The sequence below is a fragment of the Ixodes scapularis genome, unplaced genomic scaffold, assembly GCF_016920785.2.
Source record: "Ixodes scapularis isolate PalLabHiFi unplaced genomic scaffold, ASM1692078v2 PGA_scaffold13__105_contigs__length_92229423, whole genome shotgun sequence".
Classification (NCBI taxonomy): domain Eukaryota; kingdom Metazoa; phylum Arthropoda; class Arachnida; order Ixodida; family Ixodidae; genus Ixodes; species Ixodes scapularis.
Window position 1 is genome coordinate 90,497,714 of NW_024609839.1, and position 20,077 is coordinate 90,517,790.

Here is a 20,077-nt window from a genome sequence, read left to right on the forward strand (position 1 = left end):
GCCACATTAAGGTACTCCAACCGGCGGGGCTCTTTATTAAGATAGTCGACGAGGCGGAAATAGTGTTACAAGACCAAACCGAAGAGCGATTGGTGTTACAAGACCATTGGTGTTACAAGACCAAACCGAAGAGCGATTTGGTCTTCTGCGGAACCCTGCAAAGGCGACACATCTACACGTTCCGTTGCTCCACGAGCAATCGTGGACGACGTGCAAGTGCGGCCGTCTACATCCCGAGATGTGGAAGGAGATGGCGGCAAAGGCATATCCTGCTCTGGGTTCTTCAAGGCGCTTAGACAAAGTAAAATAAGACTCCTGAGCTTCTCCATATGATCCAACGGTAATGACATCATGCACAATTCTTCTTCGTTTTGGAACGCGTCGTAACTCTTCTGCCCATCGGGGCAATAGTGGAGGGGACTCGTGATGGTCGCATTCTCGCGTTGCCAATGTTCTTGGTTCGGACAAAATTTCTCCTGGTAAAATGTCCACGCGTCGATCAATTTCTTCAGTTTCGTCCAACTCTTGTATAGGGGAAGCGGCACATCGTGACTCATCTTCTCCACTGCTTTGTCCATCTCCTCCCTAGTAACGGACATTTCCCCGTCAAACATATATTCCAATAATACGTGTAGCGGTACCTCATCGTCATTCTCCTCAAGTCTGACTCGCTTCTTCTCTGGCATTTCCCGCTCCATCTATGAAAAAAAAAAAAAAATTTGGCAAAGTCTAGAGAGCATTCGAGAGGCAAAGTCCCTAAATTAAAAAACTTAGTCTCAAAAATGCTCAATAGAGCAGAGTCAAAGTTTTTGCAGGCTCACCATCCAAGGGGGCAGGCAGTCCAGGCAGTCCAGGCAGGCAGTCCTTCCAGGCAGGCAGGCAGGCAGGCAGGCAGGAGGTCTTGTCCCTTCGAGTCCTCGGCGAAGACTGAATTTTCGAGCCGAAGGCAGCTCCTTTTATATCGTGCGGTTGGCCTTCGCGACCTGGATAAACCGGTTAGCGTCCTTGGCGACGCCCAAAACCAGTTCTGCTAGTTGCCTATATAATGAGCGAGCTAACCCTACTAAACCTCAGTCTACTACGACGACTCGGACGGGAAGGATGGACCCTCTGCCAGGACCAAGCAGCACTAGTAGTGGCCAGGCTGGTGGTGGAGAGAAGGACGGAGGACTGGGGGCTAATATTCGGCGCATCTTATTGGTGAGTCCTGTTAATGACTAATTAGTTGATTAATTAGTAATTAGTTAATTAATTAATTAATTAACTAAAAAAAAAAAAAAAAAAAAAATTAAAAAAAAAATTGGATGTCGTTGCAGTTGTCGTAGCTAAGTATAAAAGAGTTATATATATATATATATCTTCTTTAGGATACCGACGACGACGACGACGACATGAAGATTGAGGATTCCCCCGTGTCCAGGGCAATCGAGTGCTCCATGGATTTCAAGGAGGATTTTCTCCGATTGGTCGTCGATAAACTCGTCGAGTTTGGAAAGAGGGAAGTCGAAGCACGCATGCATAAGGAGAGGGTAAAAGCGCAGAAGACACAAGAAGAAAATCTTAAGGAAAGGGATATTTGTGCCAAGGTGCTTCGAGGCAATTACGATCATCTGGTCATTGTTCGGAGAGAAGATGAAAGCGAAAATGATTACTGTCAGCGGATGGTACGAGCAATGGACGAAGAATGGGACAGAGTAGTCAATTGGTTGACGAATAACGAGATATGCAGGCGATGTGGGTACAAGAAACAATAAAAAGTTTCTTTATTATGGCTTGAATGGTACAGAGAGTAACTTGGCAGTTCCGGCAGATTCGTGATATGTGTAGTGGCCCAAGTGTGTTTGTCGGTTAGCTGGGATATACTTGTTTACCTTAGTTTTGGTAAAGTGTTGGTGGCACGCGCTATTAATTTTTTGCATGGGCGATATTGTATCGTTGCTCGAGTGAAGCACCAGTTCTGTGTCCACCTGGAAAAATGCCGACACGTCTTGAAATTTATCGTTGCTGCCCGGAGAATCGATCGATTTTTTGCTTACTGCCAAAATTCCAAAGCCCACGCTTGGCTGCGCCTTGCTGCAATTGGGGGGATTGTGTATTAAACCCTGGTGGCTGTGTTCGCGCTCGATGGGCCTGTCGTACTCGCTGTCAAAATCCTCTCGCTGTAGCATTATTACGGAATTTTGCACGCTGGTGTCCTTGATTGTAGAGTCCAGGGTCGAAAGTTGTTTTCCCATTACGGTCGAAGGGGCGGCTATGTACGTGTTGGAATCCCCACACATTGGGGCGCACGTACGCAGCCAGCCGTTTTGAAAAGTGTAATCGTAATTAATTATGGGAGTGCCAACGTGACTTTTGAAGGGGAAAGTGTTAATAAACTTGTTGGTGCGGGGTGCAAAGTCGGCACAATGAATAAAGTCGTAACAGTTGTTGTGCCGCGGTACCCCCATGCACGTGGGGATTGTGTCGGATTTTGTTAAAGTGCCGCTACTGTCCATGCTTACGCCCCAGTACTTTTCGATCAAGAGGCGATGGTCGTTTGTGTGAAACTCGCTCGGTTCCGTCGTTACCATTTGATTGTCTGTCGTGCCCGTGCCCGGCTTGGCCATGCCCGTGTCCAGGTACAAGTTTAATCCCACCGAACTCACCCCGTACACCAACATGTCTGAATTGACCGGCTGTACTACGGTGGATCCAGTTTTCCAGGGAGTGCGGATGCCGTGAGGCGTTATTTTTGCGCGGCAAGAAAGGGCTTTGGTGTCTGGAGGCAGCGATTTAAAAGTGCCCGGTGTAATATAGAGGTAGGGAAACTCGACGGGCAGGCGAGACATGGACGTAAAGTAGCCGTAATACTTTTTGTCGTGCGTGTACGTTATCTTCGTTAACACGGTGGCGTACCCCCAGGTGGTAAGTAATTTACTGTCACTATACACTGAAACCACTCCTTGGTCTCTGGGGACGCGCAAAATTTGCTGTACGACGACTCCTTCATTTTGAGTATTACTTCCAACCTAACCTAACCTAACCTAACCTAACCTAACCTAACCTAACCGATTGTCTGTCGTGCCCGTGCCCGGCTTGGCCATGCCCGTGTCCAGGTACAAGTTTAATCCCACCGAACTCACCCCGTACACCAACATGTCTGAATTGACCGGCTGTACTACGGTGGATCCAGTTTTCCAGGGAGTGCGGATGCCGTGAGGCGTTATTTTTGCGCGGCAAGAAAGGGCTTTGGTGTCTGGAGGCAGCGATTTAAAAGTGCCCGGTGTAATATAGAGGTAGGGAAACTCGACGGGCAGGCGAGACATGGACGTAAAGTAGCCGTAATACTTTTTGTCGTGCGTGTACGTTATCTTCGTTAACACGGTGGCGTACCCCCAGGTGGTAAGTAATTTACTGTCACTATACACTGAAACCACTCCTTGGTCTCTGGGGACGCGCAAAATTTGCTGTACGACGACTCCTTCATTTTGAGTATTACTTCCAACCTAACCTAACCTAACCTAACCTAACCTAACCTAACCTAACCTAACCCAACCTAACCTAACCCAACCCAACCCAACCCAACCTAACCTAACACAACACAACACAACACAACACAACACAAAACAACACAACACATGTCGTCGTAGCAGTTGAAGAACCAGACAGCAAGACCGTGTTGGCTAGATAAAAAAAGGCACTTTATTGAACACGGCGCGTGGCAGTATACTCGTGATCGTCGAGGTAGGCATCAAATAAATTAATCAACGCAAGTGGATTAACCTTCTTGTCATACTTTAGCAATTCTGGACAAGTTTTCCACCTGTACCTAAACATCCTGTGGTTAAACGCTGGAATGCGCGGAAAAGTCTCGTGGTTACTCAAAACAATCACGGGAGTGCGTGTTACAGTCATGTCGCTCGAATACTTTACCGCTACACTGTCTACATCACCCCCAAAAATTTTCTTTATTGTTTCAAATGCGCTCGATTCGCAATTTGGTTCGTTCCATATCAAAATGCGCTTGCCCACGGCATCTTGCAATGGAAAACTAGAATACTTGTTAAAGTTGTGTATAGTGCCCCTGTTTATATAAAAACTGACAACGGCATCAAAGAAAAAGTTTTTTCCAGCACTTGGAGGGGATACAATCTCCATGCAATTCTTCTTGGGTACGCGCCTTTCGAGTAGGTTATACAAGTTGGTTACAAAGTCTGGAACTTCGGGTCCCAATTGATATTCCAGCAGCTCTACAATGGCTGCAAACGAAGACGGCACATCCATATAATATTGGCTAATGTTGCCATGTGGTGCGTCAAACAGAGGGTTAGTCTTTTGATACAGAGATATATAGTCCAAAGTGGTCCAGTTACACAATTGTTCATTCAAAACTTGAATGGCACGTTGCAGGCGCTTGTCATCTAGGCGTATGAATCGCAAGTCCGCACGTTCTAACCACATTGGAGTTCGAGTAATGTTCGTCAGCGGCGAGACCGGGTTCTGGGAGAGGATGAGAAAGAGTGACTCCTCTGTATGGTGTGCTTTCTCACATCTTCTGGTTTCACGTGGAGTAGTTTCCGTTGCGTATACTTGCGAAGTGTTCGGATGGCCTCCAACACTTCGGGTGCAGTCGTCGCATGCACTTGGACCTTGAAATGCTCCAAATAATACCTCCACTGCTCCTGCGGTTCCACATCTGCAATGTCTTGGGAGTTCCAATACCTCAGCTCCAATGTATTCGAGCCAACTGGTTCCTGCCACATTAAGGTACTCCAACCGGCGGGGCTCTTTATTAAGATAGTCGACGAGGCGGAAATAGTCCCATCCATTGGTGTTACAAGACCAAACCGAAGAGCGATTTGGTCTTCTGCGGAACCCTGCAAAGGCGACACATCTACACGTTCCGTTGCTCCACGAGCAATCGTGGACGACGTGCAAGTGCGGCCGTCTACATCCCGAGATGTGGAAGGAGATGGCGGCAAAGGCATATCCTGCTCTGGGTTCTTCAAGGCGCTTAGACAAAGTAAAATAAGACTCCTGAGCTTCTCCATATGATCCAACGGTAATGACATCATGCACAATTCTTCTTCGTTTTGGAACGCGTCGTAACTCTTCTGCCCATCGGGGCAATAGTGGAGGGGACTCGTGATGGTCGCATTCTCGCGTTGCCAATGTTCTTGGTTCGGACAAAATTTCTCCTGGTAAAATGTCCACGCGTCGATCAATTTCTTCAGTTTCGTCCAACTCTTGTATAGGGGAAGCGGCACATCGTGACTCATCTTCTCCACTGCTTTGTCCATCTCCTCCCTAGTAACGGACATTTCCCCGTCAAACATATATTCCAATAATACGTGTAGCGGTACCTCATCGTCATTCTCCTCAAGTCTGACTCGCTTCTTCTCTGGCATTTCCCGCTCCATCTATGAAAAAAAAAAAAAAATTTGGCAAAGTCTAGAGAGCATTCGAGAGGCAAAGTCCCTAAATTAAAAAACTTAGTCTCAAAAATGCTCAATAGAGCAGAGTCAAAGTTTTTGCAGGCTCACCATCCAAGGGGGCAGGCAGTCCAGGCAGTCCAGGCAGCAGGCAGTCCTTCCAGGCAGGCAGGCAGGCAGGCAGGCAGGAGGTCTTGTCCCTTCGAGTCCTCGGCGAAGACTGAATTTTCGAGCCGAAGGCAGCTCCTTTTATATCGTGCGGTTGGCCTTCGCGACCTGGATAAACCGGTTAGCGTCCTTGGCGACGCCCAAAACCAGTTCTGCTAGTTGCCTATATAATGAGCGAGCTAACCCTACTAAACCTCAGTCTACTACGACGACTCGGACGGGAAGGATGGACCCTCTGCCAGGACCAAGCAGCACTAGTAGTGGCCAGGCTGGTGGTGGAGAGAAGGACGGAGGACTGGGGCTGGATATTCGGCGCATCTTATTGGTGGTGGAGAGAAGGACGGAGGACGGAGGACTGGATATTCGGCGCATCTTATTGGTGAGTCCTGTTAATGACTAATTAGTTGATTAATTAGTAATTAGTTAATTAATTAATTAATTAATTAATTAAAAAAAAAAATAAAATAAAAAAAAAATTTAAAAAAAAATTGGATGTCGTTGCAGTTGTCGTAGCTAAGTATAAAAGAGTTATATATATATATATATCTTCTTTAGGATACCGACGACGACGACGACGACATGAAGATTGAGGATTCCCCCGTGTCCAGGGCAATCGAGTGCTCCATGGATTTCAAGGAGGATTTTCTCCGATTGGTCGTCGATAAACTCGTCGAGTTTGGAAAGAGGGAAGTCGAAGCACGCATGCATAAGGAGAGGGTAAAAGCGCAGAAGACACAAGAAGAAAATCTTAAGGAAAGGGATATTTGTGCCAAGGTGCTTCGAGGCAATTACGATCATCTGGTCATTGTTCGGAGAGAAGATGAAAGCGAAAATGATTACTGTCAGCGGATGGTACGAGCAATGGACGAAGAATGGGACAGAGTAGTCAATTGGTTGACGAATAACGAGATATGCAGGCGATGTGGGTACAAGAAACAATAAAAAGTTTCTTTATTATGGCTTGAATGGTACAGAGAGTAACTTGGCAGTTCCGGCAGATTCGTGATATGTGTAGTGGCCCAAGTGTGTTTGTCGGTTAGCTGGGATATACTTGTTTACCTTAGTTTTGGTAAAGTGTTGGTGGCACGCGCTATTAATTTTTTGCATGGGCGATATTGTATCGTTGCTCGAGTGAAGCACCAGTTCTGTGTCCACCTGGAAAAATGCCGACACGTCTTGAAATTTATCGTTGCTGCCCGGAGAATCGATCGATTTTTTGCTTACTGCCAAAATTCCAAAGCCCACGCTTGGCTGCGCCTTGCTGCAATTGGGGGGATTGTGTATTAAACCCTGGTGGCTGTGTTCGCGCTCGATGGGCCTGTCGTACTCGCTGTCAAAATCCTCTCGCTGTAGCATTATTACGGAATTTTGCACGCTGGTGTCCTTGATTGTAGAGTCCAGGGTCGAAAGTTGTTTTCCCATTACGGTCGAAGGGGCGGCTATGTACGTGTTGGAATCCCCACACATTGGGGCGCACGTACGCAGCCAGCCGTTTTGAAAAGTGTAATCGTAATTAATTATGGGAGTGCCAACGTGACTTTTGAAGGGGAAAGTGTTAATAAACTTGTTGGTGCGGGGTGCAAAGTCGGCACAATGAATAAAGTCGTAACAGTTGTTGTGCCGCGGTACCCCCATGCACGTGGGGATTGTGTCGGATTTTGTTAAAGTGCCGCTACTGTCCATGCTTACGCCCCAGTACTTTTCGATCAAGAGGCGATGGTCGTTTGTGTGAAACTCGCTCGGTTCCGTCGTTACCATTTGATTGTCTGTCGTGCCCGTGCCCGGCTTGGCCATGCCCGTGTCCAGGTACAAGTTTAATCCCACCGAACTCACCCCGTACACCAACATGTCTGAATTGACCGGCTGTACTACGGTGGATCCAGTTTTCCAGGGAGTGCGGATGCCGTGAGGCGTTATTTTTGCGCGGCAAGAAAGGGCTTTGGTGTCTGGAGGCAGCGATTTAAAAGTGCCCGGTGTAATATAGAGGTAGGGAAACTCGACGGGCAGGCGAGACATGGACGTAAAGTAGCCGTAATACTTTTTGTCGTGCGTGTACGTTATCTTCGTTAACACGGTGGCGTACCCCCAGGTGGTAAGTAATTTACTGTCACTATACACTGAAACCACTCCTTGGTCTCTGGGGACGCGCAAAATTTGCTGTACGACGACTCCTTCATTTTGAGTATTACTTCCAACCTAACCTAACCTAACCTAACCTAACCCAACCCAACCCAACCCAACCCAACCCAACCTAACCCAACCCAACCCAACCCAACCCAACCCAACCCAACCCAACCCAACCCAACCCAACCCAACCTACCCTACCCTAACCTAACCTAACCAAACCAAACCAAACCAAACCTAACCTAACCTAACCCAACCCAACCCAACCCAACCCAACCCAACCGAACCCAACCCAACCCAACCCAACCCAACCCAACCTAACCTAACCTAACCCAACCCAACCCAACCCAACCCAACCCAACCTAACCTAACCTAACCTAACCTAACCTAACCTAACCTATTGCGGATTCCCTAACAGCGGAACGCGTTTTGGAAAAAAGATAAAGTTCCATAACAGTTCGGACTTGCAACCAACCAGAAACCAGACAAAACAACCACCATCGACGATAGCACAGGTTGAATTTTGAATAATAATTATTTACGTTAAATCCAATAGTCGAAAATGATGGTGTTCTCCAGTGGATTGCATTCCTCCTAACCTTAAAAAAAAAAAAAAATTTTCCGAAAGAGTATTTAAAAGAGAGAGAGAGAGAAGCAAGAAGATAAGGGATAAAAAGACGCGGATAGCCTACGCGCATCGGCGAAACCCTAGCGTCCGTATGTCTCTCAACGCGAAGTCCCTAGCAATCGATAGCATGCATTTAACAAAGAGCTTGGATCATTGGCTTCCAAGAATGGCGGGGAACTGATGCTAGTCTAAACTTTGTGACAAGCCCGAAGGACAGTGAATTGTAGGATGTATAATCAAGTCATCTGAGCCTCCTTGTAAACAGGTGGATGGCAACAAGAAAATATTTAGTCTTCCTTCGACTAAACGTTTTCTTTTCGCTCACTCAGAAAGACGATATACACCGAACGTCTTCAAGCCTTTGGCCCGTGGGGATCGCATACAAAAGGTGAGTTAATCTAGGGCTTTCGTTTTGATTTCACGTTCAGCCACTGCCTAACAAATTTTTTTTTAAATCAAAGGCGCCAACCCCCTAGCCTTACAGATTTAAAATGCGATCAGGGTTGCCAAAAGGATTTAACGTCTCCATGCCCTATTCTACCCATAGCTGACCACGATTTTTCTTTTTTTACATTTGGTGTGTGTGTGTGTCTGTGTGTGTGTTTTCAAGATAGCCTAACAAATTTTGATCATTTTTATGCATGTGTGTAATTTTTTTTTGTTAAGTACGTGGTACCAAGTTAACGTCCCACAACAAATAGAAAAGAAAAAAAACCAATCATTCCAACCCATACACCTAAAATTGGTTGGCATTTTTTCCCTAACAGTTTTTCTTGTTTATTTGTGTTTCCTTTTTTGTCCAGAATATAGTTCCCGGAGACATCCTGGCACTCCCCTACAGTGTCACCTTCCCGCCAAACGGTTGCCCTAACAAAATCGAAAAGCTAGAGAGACAAACGGTCTTAAAACCAAACATCTAAATATATACACGCGAAGAAACAACAACAACAACAACCGCGTCCCTGCCTAGCCGCAAGAAGCTATGGAAACTGTAGGCACCTAATCTCGAGGCGGCCGCGACATCCTGTATGGGACAAAAAACACAGTTAGTACACTTGAGCTAAGCTAGTCCAACCTCCTCCACTCCATCCAACATCCAATTATTTTATTGTTTTTCAATAATTTACGTTTATTCCCTAACACCTAGGCGCATTTCTATAATCGTGGCGGACTGCGTCCGGGGAAAGTGTGAAGAAGCTACAAAAAAAATGTACAAAAAAAAAAAATCCTACCTAAACCAGAAGCTATAAATTCCTAGCAAAAATTACAAAAAAAAAAGAAAAAAGTGTTATACGACACGACGATCCCCAGACAATCAGTACACGGGCCACTTACCTAACAAAAGTATTAATAGAAATTACCTGCCTCACGCGCGCGTAAGCTAAGGAAATTCGCGTACAATAGGGGGGGGGGGGAGAATAAGCCCTGACAGATTAAAAAGAAGGCCACCTCCTCCACTCCGACCGACCACGTCGACAAAAGCTAAAGGCTCTAGCTAAAATGCTATTGCGGATTCCCTAACAGCGGAACGCGTTTTGGAAAAAAGATAAAGTTCCATAACAGTTCGGACTTGCAACCAACCAGAAACCAGACAAAACAACCACCATCGACGATAGCACAGGTTGAATTTTGAATAATAATTATTTACGTTAAATCCAATAGTCGAAAATGATGGTGTTCTCCAGTGGATTGCATTCCTCCTAACCTTAAAAAAAAAAAAAAAAAATTTTCCGAAAGAGTATTTAAAAGAGAGAGAGAGAGAAGCAAGAAGATAAGGGATAAAAAGACGCGGATAGCCTACGCGCATCGGCGAAACCCTAGCGTCCGTATGTCTCTCAACGCGAAGTCCCTAGCAATCGATAGCATGCATTTAACAAAGAGCTTGGATCATTGGCTTCCAAGAATGGCGGGGAACTGATGCTAGTCTAAACTTTGTGACAAGCCCGAAGGACAGTGAATTGTAGGATGTATAATCAAGTCATCTGAGCCTCCTTGTAAACAGGTGGATGGCAACAAGAAAATATTTAGTCTTCCTTCGACTAAACGTTTTCTTTTCGCTCACTCAGAAAGACGATATACACCGAACGTCTTCAAGCCTTTGGCCCGTGGGGATCGCATACAAAAGGTGAGTTAATCTAGGGCTTTCGTTTTGATTTCACGTTCAGCCACTGCCTAACAAATTTTTTTTTAAATCAAAGGCGCCAACCCCCTAGCCTTACAGATTTAAAATGCGATCAGGGTTGCCAAAAGGATTTAACGTCTCCATGCCCTATTCTACCCATAGCTGACCACGATTTTTCTTTTTTTACATTTGGTGTGTGTGTGTGTCTGTGTGTGTGTTTTCAAGATAGCCTAACAAATTTTGATCATTTTTATGCATGTGTGTAATTTTTTTTTGTTAAGTACGTGGTACCAAGTTAACGTCCCACAACAAATAGAAAAGAAAAAAAACCAATCATTCCAACCCATACACCTAAAATTGGTTGGCATTTTTTCCCTAACAGTTTTTCTTGTTTATTTGTGTTTCCTTTTTTGTCCAGAATATAGTTCCCGGAGACATCCTGGCACTCCCCTACAGTGTCACCTTCCCGCCAAACGGTTGCCCTAACAAAATCGAAAAGCTAGAGAGACAAACGGTCTTAAAACCAAACATCTAAATATATACACGCGAAGAAACAACAACAACAACAACCGCGTCCCTGCCTAGCCGCAAGAAGCTATGGAAACTGTAGGCACCTAATCTCGAGGCGGCCGCGACATCCTGTATGGGACAAAAAACACAGTTAGTACACTTGAGCTAAGCTAGTCCAACCTCCTCCACTCCATCCAACATCCAATTATTTTATTGTTTTTCAATAATTTACGTTTATTCCCTAACACCTAGGCGCATTTCTATAATCGTGGCGGACTGCGTCCGGGGAAAGTGTGAAGAAGCTACAAAAAAAATGTACAAAAAAAAAAATCCTACCTAAACCAGAAGCTATAAATTCCTAGCAAAAATTACAAAAAAAAAAAGAAAAAAGTGTTATACGACACGACGATCCCCAGACAATCAGTACACGGGCCACTTACCTAACAAAAGTATTAATAGAAATTACCTGCCTCACGCGCGCGTAAGCTAAGGAAATTCGCGTACAATAGGGGGGGGGGGGGGAGAATAAGCCCTGACAGATTAAAAAGAAGGCCACCTCCTCCACTCCGACCGACCACGTCGACAAAAGCTAAAGGCTCTAGCTAAAATGCTATTGCGGATTCCCTAACAGCGGAACGCGTTTTGGAAAAAAGATAAAGTTCCATAACAGTTCGGACTTGCAACCAACCAGAAACCAGACAAAACAACCACCATCGACGATAGCACAGGTTGAATTTTGAATAATAATTATTTACGTTAAATCCAATAGTCGAAAATGATGGTGTTCTCCAGTGGATTGCATTCCTCCTAACCTTAAAAAAAAAAAAAAAAATTTCCGAAAGAGTATTTAAAAGAGAGAGAGAGAGAAGCAAGAAGATAAGGGATAAAAAGACGCGGATAGCCTACGCGCATCGGCGAAACCCTAGCGTCCGTATGTCTCTCAACGCGAAGTCCCTAGCAATCGATAGCATGCATTTAACAAAGAGCTTGGATCATTGGCTTCCAAGAATGGCGGGGAACTGATGCTAGTCTAAACTTTGTGACAAGCCCGAAGGAATTGTAGGATGTATAATCAAGTCATCTGAGCCTCCTTGTAAACAGGTGGATGGCAACAAGAAAATATTTAGTCTTCCTTCGACTAAACGTTTTCTTTTCGCTCACTCAGAAAGACGATATACACCGAACGTCTTCAAGCCTTTGGCCCGTGGGGATCGCATACAAAAGGTGAGTTAATCTAGGGCTTTCGTTTTGATTTCACGTTCAGCCACTGCCTAACAAATTTTTTTTTAAATCAAAGGCGCCAACCCCCTAGCCTTACAGATTTAAAATGCGATCAGGGTTGCCAAAAGGATTTAACGTCTCCATGCCCTATTCTGCCCATAGCTGACCACGATTTTTCTTTTTTTACATTTGGTGTGTGTGTGTGTCTGTGTGTGTGTTTTCAAGATAGCCTAACAAATTTTGATAATTTTTATGCATGTGTGTAATTTTTTTTTGTTAAGTACGTGGTACCAAGTTAACGTCCCACAACAAATAGAAAAGAAAAAAAACCAATCATTCCAACCCATACACCTAAAATTGGTTGGCATTTTTTCCCTAACAGTTTTTCTTGTTTATTTGTGTTTCCTTTTTTGTCCAGAATATAGTTCCCGGAGACATCCTGGCACTCCCCTACAGTGTCACCTTCCCGCCAAACGGTTGCCCTAACAAAATCGAAAAGCTAGAGAGACAAACGGTCTTAAAACCAAACATCTAAATATATACACGCGAAGAAACAACAACAACAACAACCGCGTCCCTGCCTAGCCGCAAGAAGCTATGGAAACTGTAGGCACCTAATCTCGAGGCGGCCGCGACATCCTGTATGGGACAAAAAACACAGTTAGTACACTTGAGCTAAGCTAGTCCAACCTCCTCCACTCCATCCAACATCCAATTATTTTATTGTTTTTCAATAATTTACGTTTATTCCCTAACACCTAGGCGCATTTCTATAATCGTGGCGGACTGCGTCCGGGGAAAGTGTGAAGAAGCTACAAAAAAAATGTACAAAAAAAAAAATCCTACCTAAACCAGAAGCTATAAATTCCTAGCAAAAATTACAAAAAAAAAAGAAAAAAGTGTTATACGACACGACGATCCCCAGACAATCAGTACACGGGCCACTTACCTAACAAAAGTATTAATAGAAATTACCTGCCTCACGCGCGCGTAAGCTAAGGAAATTCGCATACAATAGGGGGGGGGGAGAATAAGCCCTGACAGATTAAAAAGAAGGCCACCTCCTCCACTCCGACCGACCACGTCGACAAAAGCTAAAGGCTCTAGCTAAAATCCACCATCATTTTCGACTATTGGATTTAACGTAAATAATTATTATTCAAAATTCAACCTGTGCTATCGTCGATGGTGGTTGTTTTGTCTGGTTTCTGGTTGGTTGCAAGTCCGAACTGTTATGGAACTTTATCTTTTTTCCAAAACGCGTTCCGCTGTTAGGGAATCCGCAATAGCATTTTAGCTAGAGCCTTTAGCTTTTGTCGACGTGGTCGGTCGGAGTGGAGGAGGTGGCCTTCTTTTTAATCTGTCAGGGCTTATTCTCCCCCCCCCCCCTATTGTACGCGAATTTCCTTAGCTTACGCGCGCGTGAGGCAGGTAATTTCTATTAATACTTTTGTTAGGTAAGTGGCCCGTGTACTGATTGTCTGGGGATCGTCGTGTCGTATAACACTTTTTTTCTTTTTTTTTTTGTAATTTTTGCTAGGAATTTATAGCTTCTGGTTTAGGTAGGATTTTTTTTTTTGTACATTTTTTTTGTAGCTTCTTCACACTTTCCCCGGACGCAGTCCGCCACGATTATAGAAATGCGCCTAGGTGTTAGGGAATAAACGTAAATTATTGAAAAACAATAAAATAATTGGATGTTGGATGGAGTGGAGGAGGTTGGACTAGCTTAGCTCAAGTGTACTAACTGTGTTTTTTGTCCCATACAGGATGTCGCGGCCGCCTCGAGATTAGGTGCCTACAGTTTCCATAGCTTCTTGCGGCTAGGCAGGGACGCGGTTGTTGTTGTTGTTGTTTCTTCGCGTGTATATATTTAGATGTTTGGTTTTAAGACCGTTTGTCTCTCTAGCTTTTCGATTTTGTTAGGGCAACCGTTTGGCGGGAAGGTGACACTGTAGGGGAGTGCCAGGATGTCTCCGGGAACTATATTCTGGACAAAAAAGGAAACACAAATAAACAAGAAAAACTGTTAGGGAAAAAATGCCAACCAATTTTAGGTGTATGGGTTGGAATGATTGGTTTTTTTTCTTTTCTATTTGTTGTGGGACGTTAACTTGGTACCACGTACTTAACAAAAAAAAATTACACACATGCATAAAAATGATCAAAATTTGTTAGGCTATCTTGAAAACACACACACAGACACACACACACACCAAATGTAAAAAAAGAAAAATCGTGGTCAGCTATGGGTAGAATAGGGCATGGAGACGTTAAATCCTTTTGGCAACCCTGATCGCATTTTAAATCTGTAAGGCTAGGGGGTTGGCGCCTTTGATTTAAAAAAAAATTTGTTAGGCAGTGGCTGAACGTGAAATCAAAACGAAAGCCCTAGATTAACTCACCTTTTGTATGCGATCCCCACGGGCCAAAGGCTTGAAGACGTTCGGTGTATATCGTCTTTCTGAGTGAGCGAAAAGAAAACGTTTAGTCGAAGGAAGACTAAATATTTTCTTGTTGCCATCCACCTGTTTACAAGGAGGCTCAGATGACTTGATTATACATCCTACAATTCACTGTCCTTCGGACTTGTCACAAAGTTTAGACTAGCATCAGTTCCCCGCCATTCTTGGAAGCCAATGATCCAAGCTCTTTGTTAAATGCATGCTATCGATTGCTAGGGACTTCGCGTTGAGAGACATACGGACGCTAGGGTTTCGCCGATGCGCGTAGGCTATCCGCGTCTTTTTATCCCTTATCTTCTTGCTTCTCTCTCTCTCTCTTTTAAATACTCTTTCGGAAATTTTTTTTTTTTTAAGGTTAGGAGGAATGCAATCCACTGGAGAACACCATCATTTTCGACTATTGGATTTAACGTAAATAATTATTATTCAAAATTCAACCTGTGCTATCGTCGATGGTGGTTGTTTTGTCTGGTTTCTGGTTGGTTGCAAGTCCGAACTGTTATGGAACTTTATCTTTTTTCCAAAACGCGTTCCGCTGTTAGGGAATCCGCAATAGCATTTTAGCTAGAGCCTTTAGCTTTTGTCGACGTGGTCGGTCGGAGTGGAGGAGGTGGCCTTCTTTTTAATCTGTCAGGGCTTATTCTCCCCCCCCCCCCCCTATTGTACGCGAATTTCCTTAGCTTACGCGCGCGTGAGGCAGGTAATTTCTATTAATACTTTTGTTAGGTAAGTGGCCCGTGTACTGATTGTCTGGGGATCGTCGTGTCGTATAACACTTTTTTCTTTTTTTTTTTGTAATTTTTGCTAGGAATTTATAGCTTCTGGTTTAGGTAGGATTTTTTTTTTTTGTACATTTTTTTTGTAGCTTCTTCACACTTTCCCCGGACGCAGTCCGCCACGATTATAGAAATGCGCCTAGGTGTTAGGGAATAAACGTAAATTATTGAAAAACAATAAAATAATTGGATGTTGGATGGAGTGGAGGAGGTTGGACTAGCTTAGCTCAAGTGTACTAACTGTGTTTTTTGTCCCATACAGGATGTCGCGGCCGCCTCGAGATTAGGTGCCTACAGTTTCCATAGCTTCTTGCGGCTAGGCAGGGACGCGGTTGTTGTTGTTGTTGTTTCTTCGCGTGTATATATTTAGATGTTTGGTTTTAAGACCGTTTGTCTCTCTAGCTTTTCGATTTTGTTAGGGCAACCGTTTGGCGGGAAGGTGACACTGTAGGGGAGTGCCAGGATGTCTCCGGGAACTATATTCTGGACAAAAAAGGAAACACAAATAAACAAGAAAAACTGTTAGGGAAAAAATGCCAACCAATTTTAGGTGTATGGGTTGGAATGATTGGTTTTTTTTCTTTTCTATTTGTTGTGGGACGTTAACTTGGTACCACGTACTTAACAAAAAAAAATTACACACATGCATAAAAATGATCAAAATTTGTTAGGCTATCTTGAAAACACACACACAGACACACACACACACACCAAATGTAAAAAAAGAAAAATCGTGGTCAGCTATGGGTAGAATAGGGCATGGAGACGTTAAATCCTTTTGGCAACCCTGATCGCATTTTAAATCTGTAAGGCTAGGGGGTTGGCGCCTTTGATTTAAAAAAAAAATTGTTAGGCAGTGGCTGAACGTGAAATCAAAACGAAAGCCCTAGATTAACTCACCTTTTGTATGCGATCCCCACGGGCCAAAGGCTTGAAGACGTTCGGTGTATATCGTCTTTCTGAGTGAGCGAAAAGAAAACGTTTAGTCGAAGGAAGACTAAATATTTTCTTGTTGCCATCCACCTGTTTACAAGGAGGCTCAGATGACTTGATTATACATCCTACAATTCACTGTCCTTCGGGCTTGTCACAAAGTTTAGACTAGCATCAGTTCCCCGCCATTCTTGGAAGCCAATGATCCAAGCTCTTTGTTAAATGCATGCTATCGATTGCTAGGGACTTCGCGTTGAGAGACATACGGACGCTAGGGTTTCGCCGATGCGCGTAGGCTATCCGCGTCTTTTTATCCCTTATCTTCTTGCTTCTCTCTCTCTCTCTTTTAAATACTCTTTCGGAAAATTTTTTTTTTTTTTTTTTAAGGTTAGGAGGAATGCAATCCACTGGAGAACACCATCATTTTCGACTATTGGATTTAACGTAAATAATTATTATTCAAAATTCAACCTGTGCTATCGTCGATGGTGGTTGTTTTGTCTGGTTTCTGGTTGGTTGCAAGTCCGAACTGTTATGGAACTTTATCTTTTTTCCAAAACGCGTTCCGCTGTTAGGGAATCCGCAATAGCATTTTAGCTAGAGCCTTTAGCTTTTGTCGACGTGGTCGGTCGGAGTGGAGGAGGTGGCCTTCTTTTTAATCTGTCAGGGCTTATTCTCCCCCCCCCCCCCTATTGTACGCGAATTTCCTTAGCTTACGCGCGCGTGAGGCAGGTAATTTCTATTAATACTTTTGTTAGGTAAGTGGCCCGTGTACTGATTGTCTGGGGATCGTCGTGTCGTATAACACTTTTTTCTTTTTTTTTTTGTAATTTTTGCTAGGAATTTATAGCTTCTGGTTTAGGTAGGATTTTTTTTTTTTGTACATTTTTTTTGTAGCTTCTTCACACTTTCCCCGGACGCAGTCCGCCACGATTATAGAAATGCGCCTAGGTGTTAGGGAATAAACGTAAATTATTGAAAAACAATAAAATAATTGGATGTTGGATGGAGTGGAGGAGGTTGGACTAGCTTAGCTCAAGTGTACTAACTGTGTTTTTTGTCCCATACAGGATGTCGCGGCCGCCTCGAGATTAGGTGCCTACAGTTTCCATAGCTTCTTGCGGCTAGGCAGGGACGCGGTTGTTGTTGTTGTTTCTTCGCGTGTATATATTTAGATGTTTGGTTTTAAGACCGTTTGTCTCTCTAGCTTTTCGATTTTGTTAGGGCAACCGTTTGGCGGGAAGGTGACACTGTAGGGGAGTGCCAGGATGTCTCCGGGAACTATATTCTGGACAAAAAAGGAAACACAAATAAACAAGAAAAACTGTTAGGGAAAAAATGCCAACCAATTTTAGGTGTATGGGTTGGAATGATTGGTTTTTTTTCTTTTCTATTTGTTGTGGGACGTTAACTTGGTACCACGTACTTAACAAAAAAAAATTACACACATGCATAAAAATGATCAAAATTTGTTAGGCTATCTTGAAAACACACACACAGACACACACACACACCAAATGTAAAAAAAGAAAAATCGTGGTCAGCTATGGGTAGAATAGGGCATGGAGACGTTAAATCCTTTTGGCAACCCTGATCGCATTTTAAATCTGTAAGGCTAGGGGGTTGGCGCCTTTGATTTAAAAAAAAAAATTTGTTAGGCAGTGGCTGAACGTGAAATCAAAACGAAAGCCCTAGATTAACTCACCTTTTGTATGCGATCCCCACGGGCCAAAGGCTTGAAGACGTTCGGTGTATATCGTCTTTCTGAGTGAGCGAAAAGAAAACGTTTAGTCGAAGGAAGACTAAATATTTTCTTGTTGCCATCCACCTGTTTACAAGGAGGCTCAGATGACTTGATTATACATCCTACAATTCACTGTCCTTCGGGCTTGTCACAAAGTTTAGACTAGCATCAGTTCCCCGCCATTCTTGGAAGCCAATGATCCAAGCTCTTTGTTAAATGCATGCTATCGATTGCTAGGGACTTCGCGTTGAGAGACATACGGACGCTAGGGTTTCGCCGATGCGCGTAGGCTATCCGCGTCTTTTTATCCCTTATCTTCTTGCTTCTCTCTCTCTCTCTTTTAAATACTCTTTCGGAAAATTTTTTTTTTTTTTAAGGTTAGGAGGAATGCAATCCACTGGAGAACACCATCATTTTCGATTATTGGATTTAACGTAAATAATTATTATTCAAAATTCAACCTGTGCTATCGTCGATGGTGGTTGTTTTGTCTGGTTTCTGGTTGGTTGCAAGTCCGAACTGTTATGGAACTTTATCTTTTTTCCAAAACGCGTTCCGCTGTTAGGGAATCCGCAATAGCATTTTAGCTAGAGCCTTTAGCTTTTGTCGACGTGGTCGGTCGGAGTGGAGGAGGTGGCCTTCTTTTTAATCTGTCAGGGCTTATTCTCCCCCCCCCCCCCTATTGTACGCGAATTTCCTTAGCTTACGCGCGCGTGAGGCAGGTAATTTCTATTAATACTTTTGTTAGGTAAGTGGCCCGTGTACTGATTGTCTGGGGATCGTCGTGTCGTATAACACTTTTTTCTTTTTTTGTAATTTTTGCTAGGAATTTATAGCTTCTGGTTTAGGTAGGATTTTTTTTTTTTGTACATTTTTTTTGTAGCTTCTTCACACTTTCCCCGGACGCAGTCCGCCACGATTATAGAAATGCGCCTAGGTGTTAGGGAATAAACGTAAATTATTGAAAAACAATAAAATAATTGGATGTTGGATGGAGTGGAGGAGGTTGGACTAGCTTAGCTCAAGTGTACTAACTGTGTTTTTTGTCCCATACAGGATGTCGCGGCCGCCTCGAGATTAGGTGCCTACAGTTTCCATAGCTTCTTGCGGCTAGGCAGGGACGCGGTTGTTGTTGTTGTTGTTTCTTCGCGTGTATATATTTAGATGTTTGGTTTTAAGACCGTTTGTCTCTCTAGCTTTTCGATTTTGTTAGGGCAACCGTTTGGCGGGAAGGTGACACTGTAGGGGAGTGCCAGGATGTCTCCGGGAACTATATTCTGGACAAAAAAGGAAACACAAATAAACAAGAAAAACTGTTAGGGAAAAAATGCCAACCAATTTTAGGTGTATGGGTTGGAATGATTGGTTTTTTTTCTTTTCTATTTGTTGTGGGACGTTAACTTGGTACCACGTACTTAACAAAAAAAAAATTACACACATGCATAAAAATGATCAAAATTTGTTAGGCTATCTTGAAAACACACACACAGACACACACACACACCAAATGTAAAAAAAGAAAAATCGTGGTCAGCTATGGGTAGAATAGGGCATGGAGACGTTAAATCCTTTTGGCAACCCTGATCGCATTTTAAATCTGTAAGGCTAGGGGGTTGGCGCCTTTGATTTAAAAAAAAATTTGTTAGGCAGTGGCTGAACGTGAAATCAAAACGAAAGCCCTAGATTAACTCACCTTTTGTATGCGATCCCCACGGGCCAAAGGCTTGAAGACGTTCGGTGTATATCGTCTTTCTGAGTGAGCGAAAAGAAAACGTTTAGTCGAAGGAAGACTAAATATTTTCTTGTTGCCATCCACCTGTTTACAAGGAGGCTCAGATGACTTGATTATACATCCTACAATTCACTGTCCTTCGGGCTTGTCACAAAGTTTAGACTAGCATCAGTTCCCCGCCATTCTTGGAAGCCAATGATCCAAGCTCTTTGTTAAATGCATGCTATCGATTGCTAGGGACTT

The 20,077-nt window shown here is 43.7% G+C and overlaps 5 protein-coding genes and 1 long non-coding RNA gene across 8 annotated transcripts in view; 1 reads left to right on the forward strand and 5 right to left on the reverse strand.

The window, feature by feature from the left end:
• The window catches only part of LOC121835473, a 1,927-nt gene extending 1,068 nt beyond the window's left edge, over positions 1–859 (reverse strand). The window contains exons 1-2 of the mRNA XM_042289713.1: positions 822–859; positions 122–698 (exon numbers count right to left, since the gene is read on the reverse strand). Coding sequence (XP_042145647.1) covers positions 122–698; positions 822–824 — 580 coding nt within the window. The 5' untranslated portion in view covers positions 825–859. The remainder of the gene's footprint in view (positions 1–121; positions 699–821) is intronic.
• Positions 860–1,374: 515 nt separating this feature from the next.
• On the reverse strand, positions 1,375–3,137 carry LOC121835474. Its single transcript, XM_042289714.1, has 2 exons — positions 3,123–3,137; positions 1,375–3,008 (listed from the first exon to the last, which is right to left on the reverse strand). Exons 1-2 carry the CDS (start codon positions 3,135–3,137, stop codon positions 1,767–1,769), a joined length of 1,257 nt encoding a protein of 418 aa, XP_042145648.1. The 3' UTR covers positions 1,375–1,766.
• A 530-nt stretch (positions 3,138–3,667) lies between these two features.
• On the reverse strand, positions 3,668–5,393 carry LOC120843049. Its single transcript, XM_042289715.1, has 3 exons — positions 5,343–5,393; positions 4,766–5,286; positions 3,668–4,733 (listed from the first exon to the last, which is right to left on the reverse strand). Exons 1-3 carry the CDS (start codon positions 5,351–5,353, stop codon positions 3,682–3,684), a joined length of 1,584 nt encoding a protein of 527 aa, XP_042145649.1. The 5' UTR covers positions 5,354–5,393; the 3' UTR covers positions 3,668–3,681.
• An 822-nt stretch (positions 5,394–6,215) lies between these two features.
• On the reverse strand, positions 6,216–8,292 carry LOC121835475. The gene is made up of 2 exons (XM_042289716.1): positions 8,246–8,292; positions 6,216–7,767 (listed from the first exon to the last, which is right to left on the reverse strand). The coding sequence occupies exons 1-2, from the start codon at positions 8,290–8,292 to the stop codon at positions 6,534–6,536; spliced, it is 1,281 nt and encodes a 426-aa protein (XP_042145650.1). The 3' UTR covers positions 6,216–6,533.
• Positions 8,293–8,352: 60 nt separating this feature from the next.
• Positions 8,353–13,186, forward strand: LOC121835585. Its single transcript, XR_006077679.1, has 3 exons — positions 8,353–10,456; positions 12,129–12,187; positions 12,603–13,186. It is a non-coding gene; the product is annotated as an uncharacterized LOC121835585 (long non-coding RNA).
• Positions 13,187–13,313: 127 nt separating this feature from the next.
• LOC115331324 overlaps positions 13,314–20,077 on the reverse strand; it is a 264,070-nt gene continuing 257,306 nt past the window's right edge. The window contains exons 3-7 of one of the 3 annotated variants that reach the window (XM_042290029.1): positions 19,796–19,854; positions 18,064–18,122; positions 16,326–16,384; positions 14,590–14,648; positions 13,314–14,174 (exon numbers count right to left, since the gene is read on the reverse strand). In XM_042290029.1, the coding sequence (XP_042145963.1) occupies positions 14,168–14,174; positions 14,590–14,648; positions 16,326–16,384; positions 18,064–18,122; positions 19,796–19,854 (243 nt within the window). In that variant the 3' untranslated portion in view covers positions 13,314–14,167. Of the gene's footprint in view, positions 14,175–14,589; positions 14,649–15,307; positions 15,909–16,325; positions 16,385–17,048; positions 17,647–18,063; positions 18,123–19,795; positions 19,855–20,077 lie in introns of those variants that run through there. The other 2 variants (XM_042290028.1, XM_042290030.1) reach the window with 2 other exon arrangements.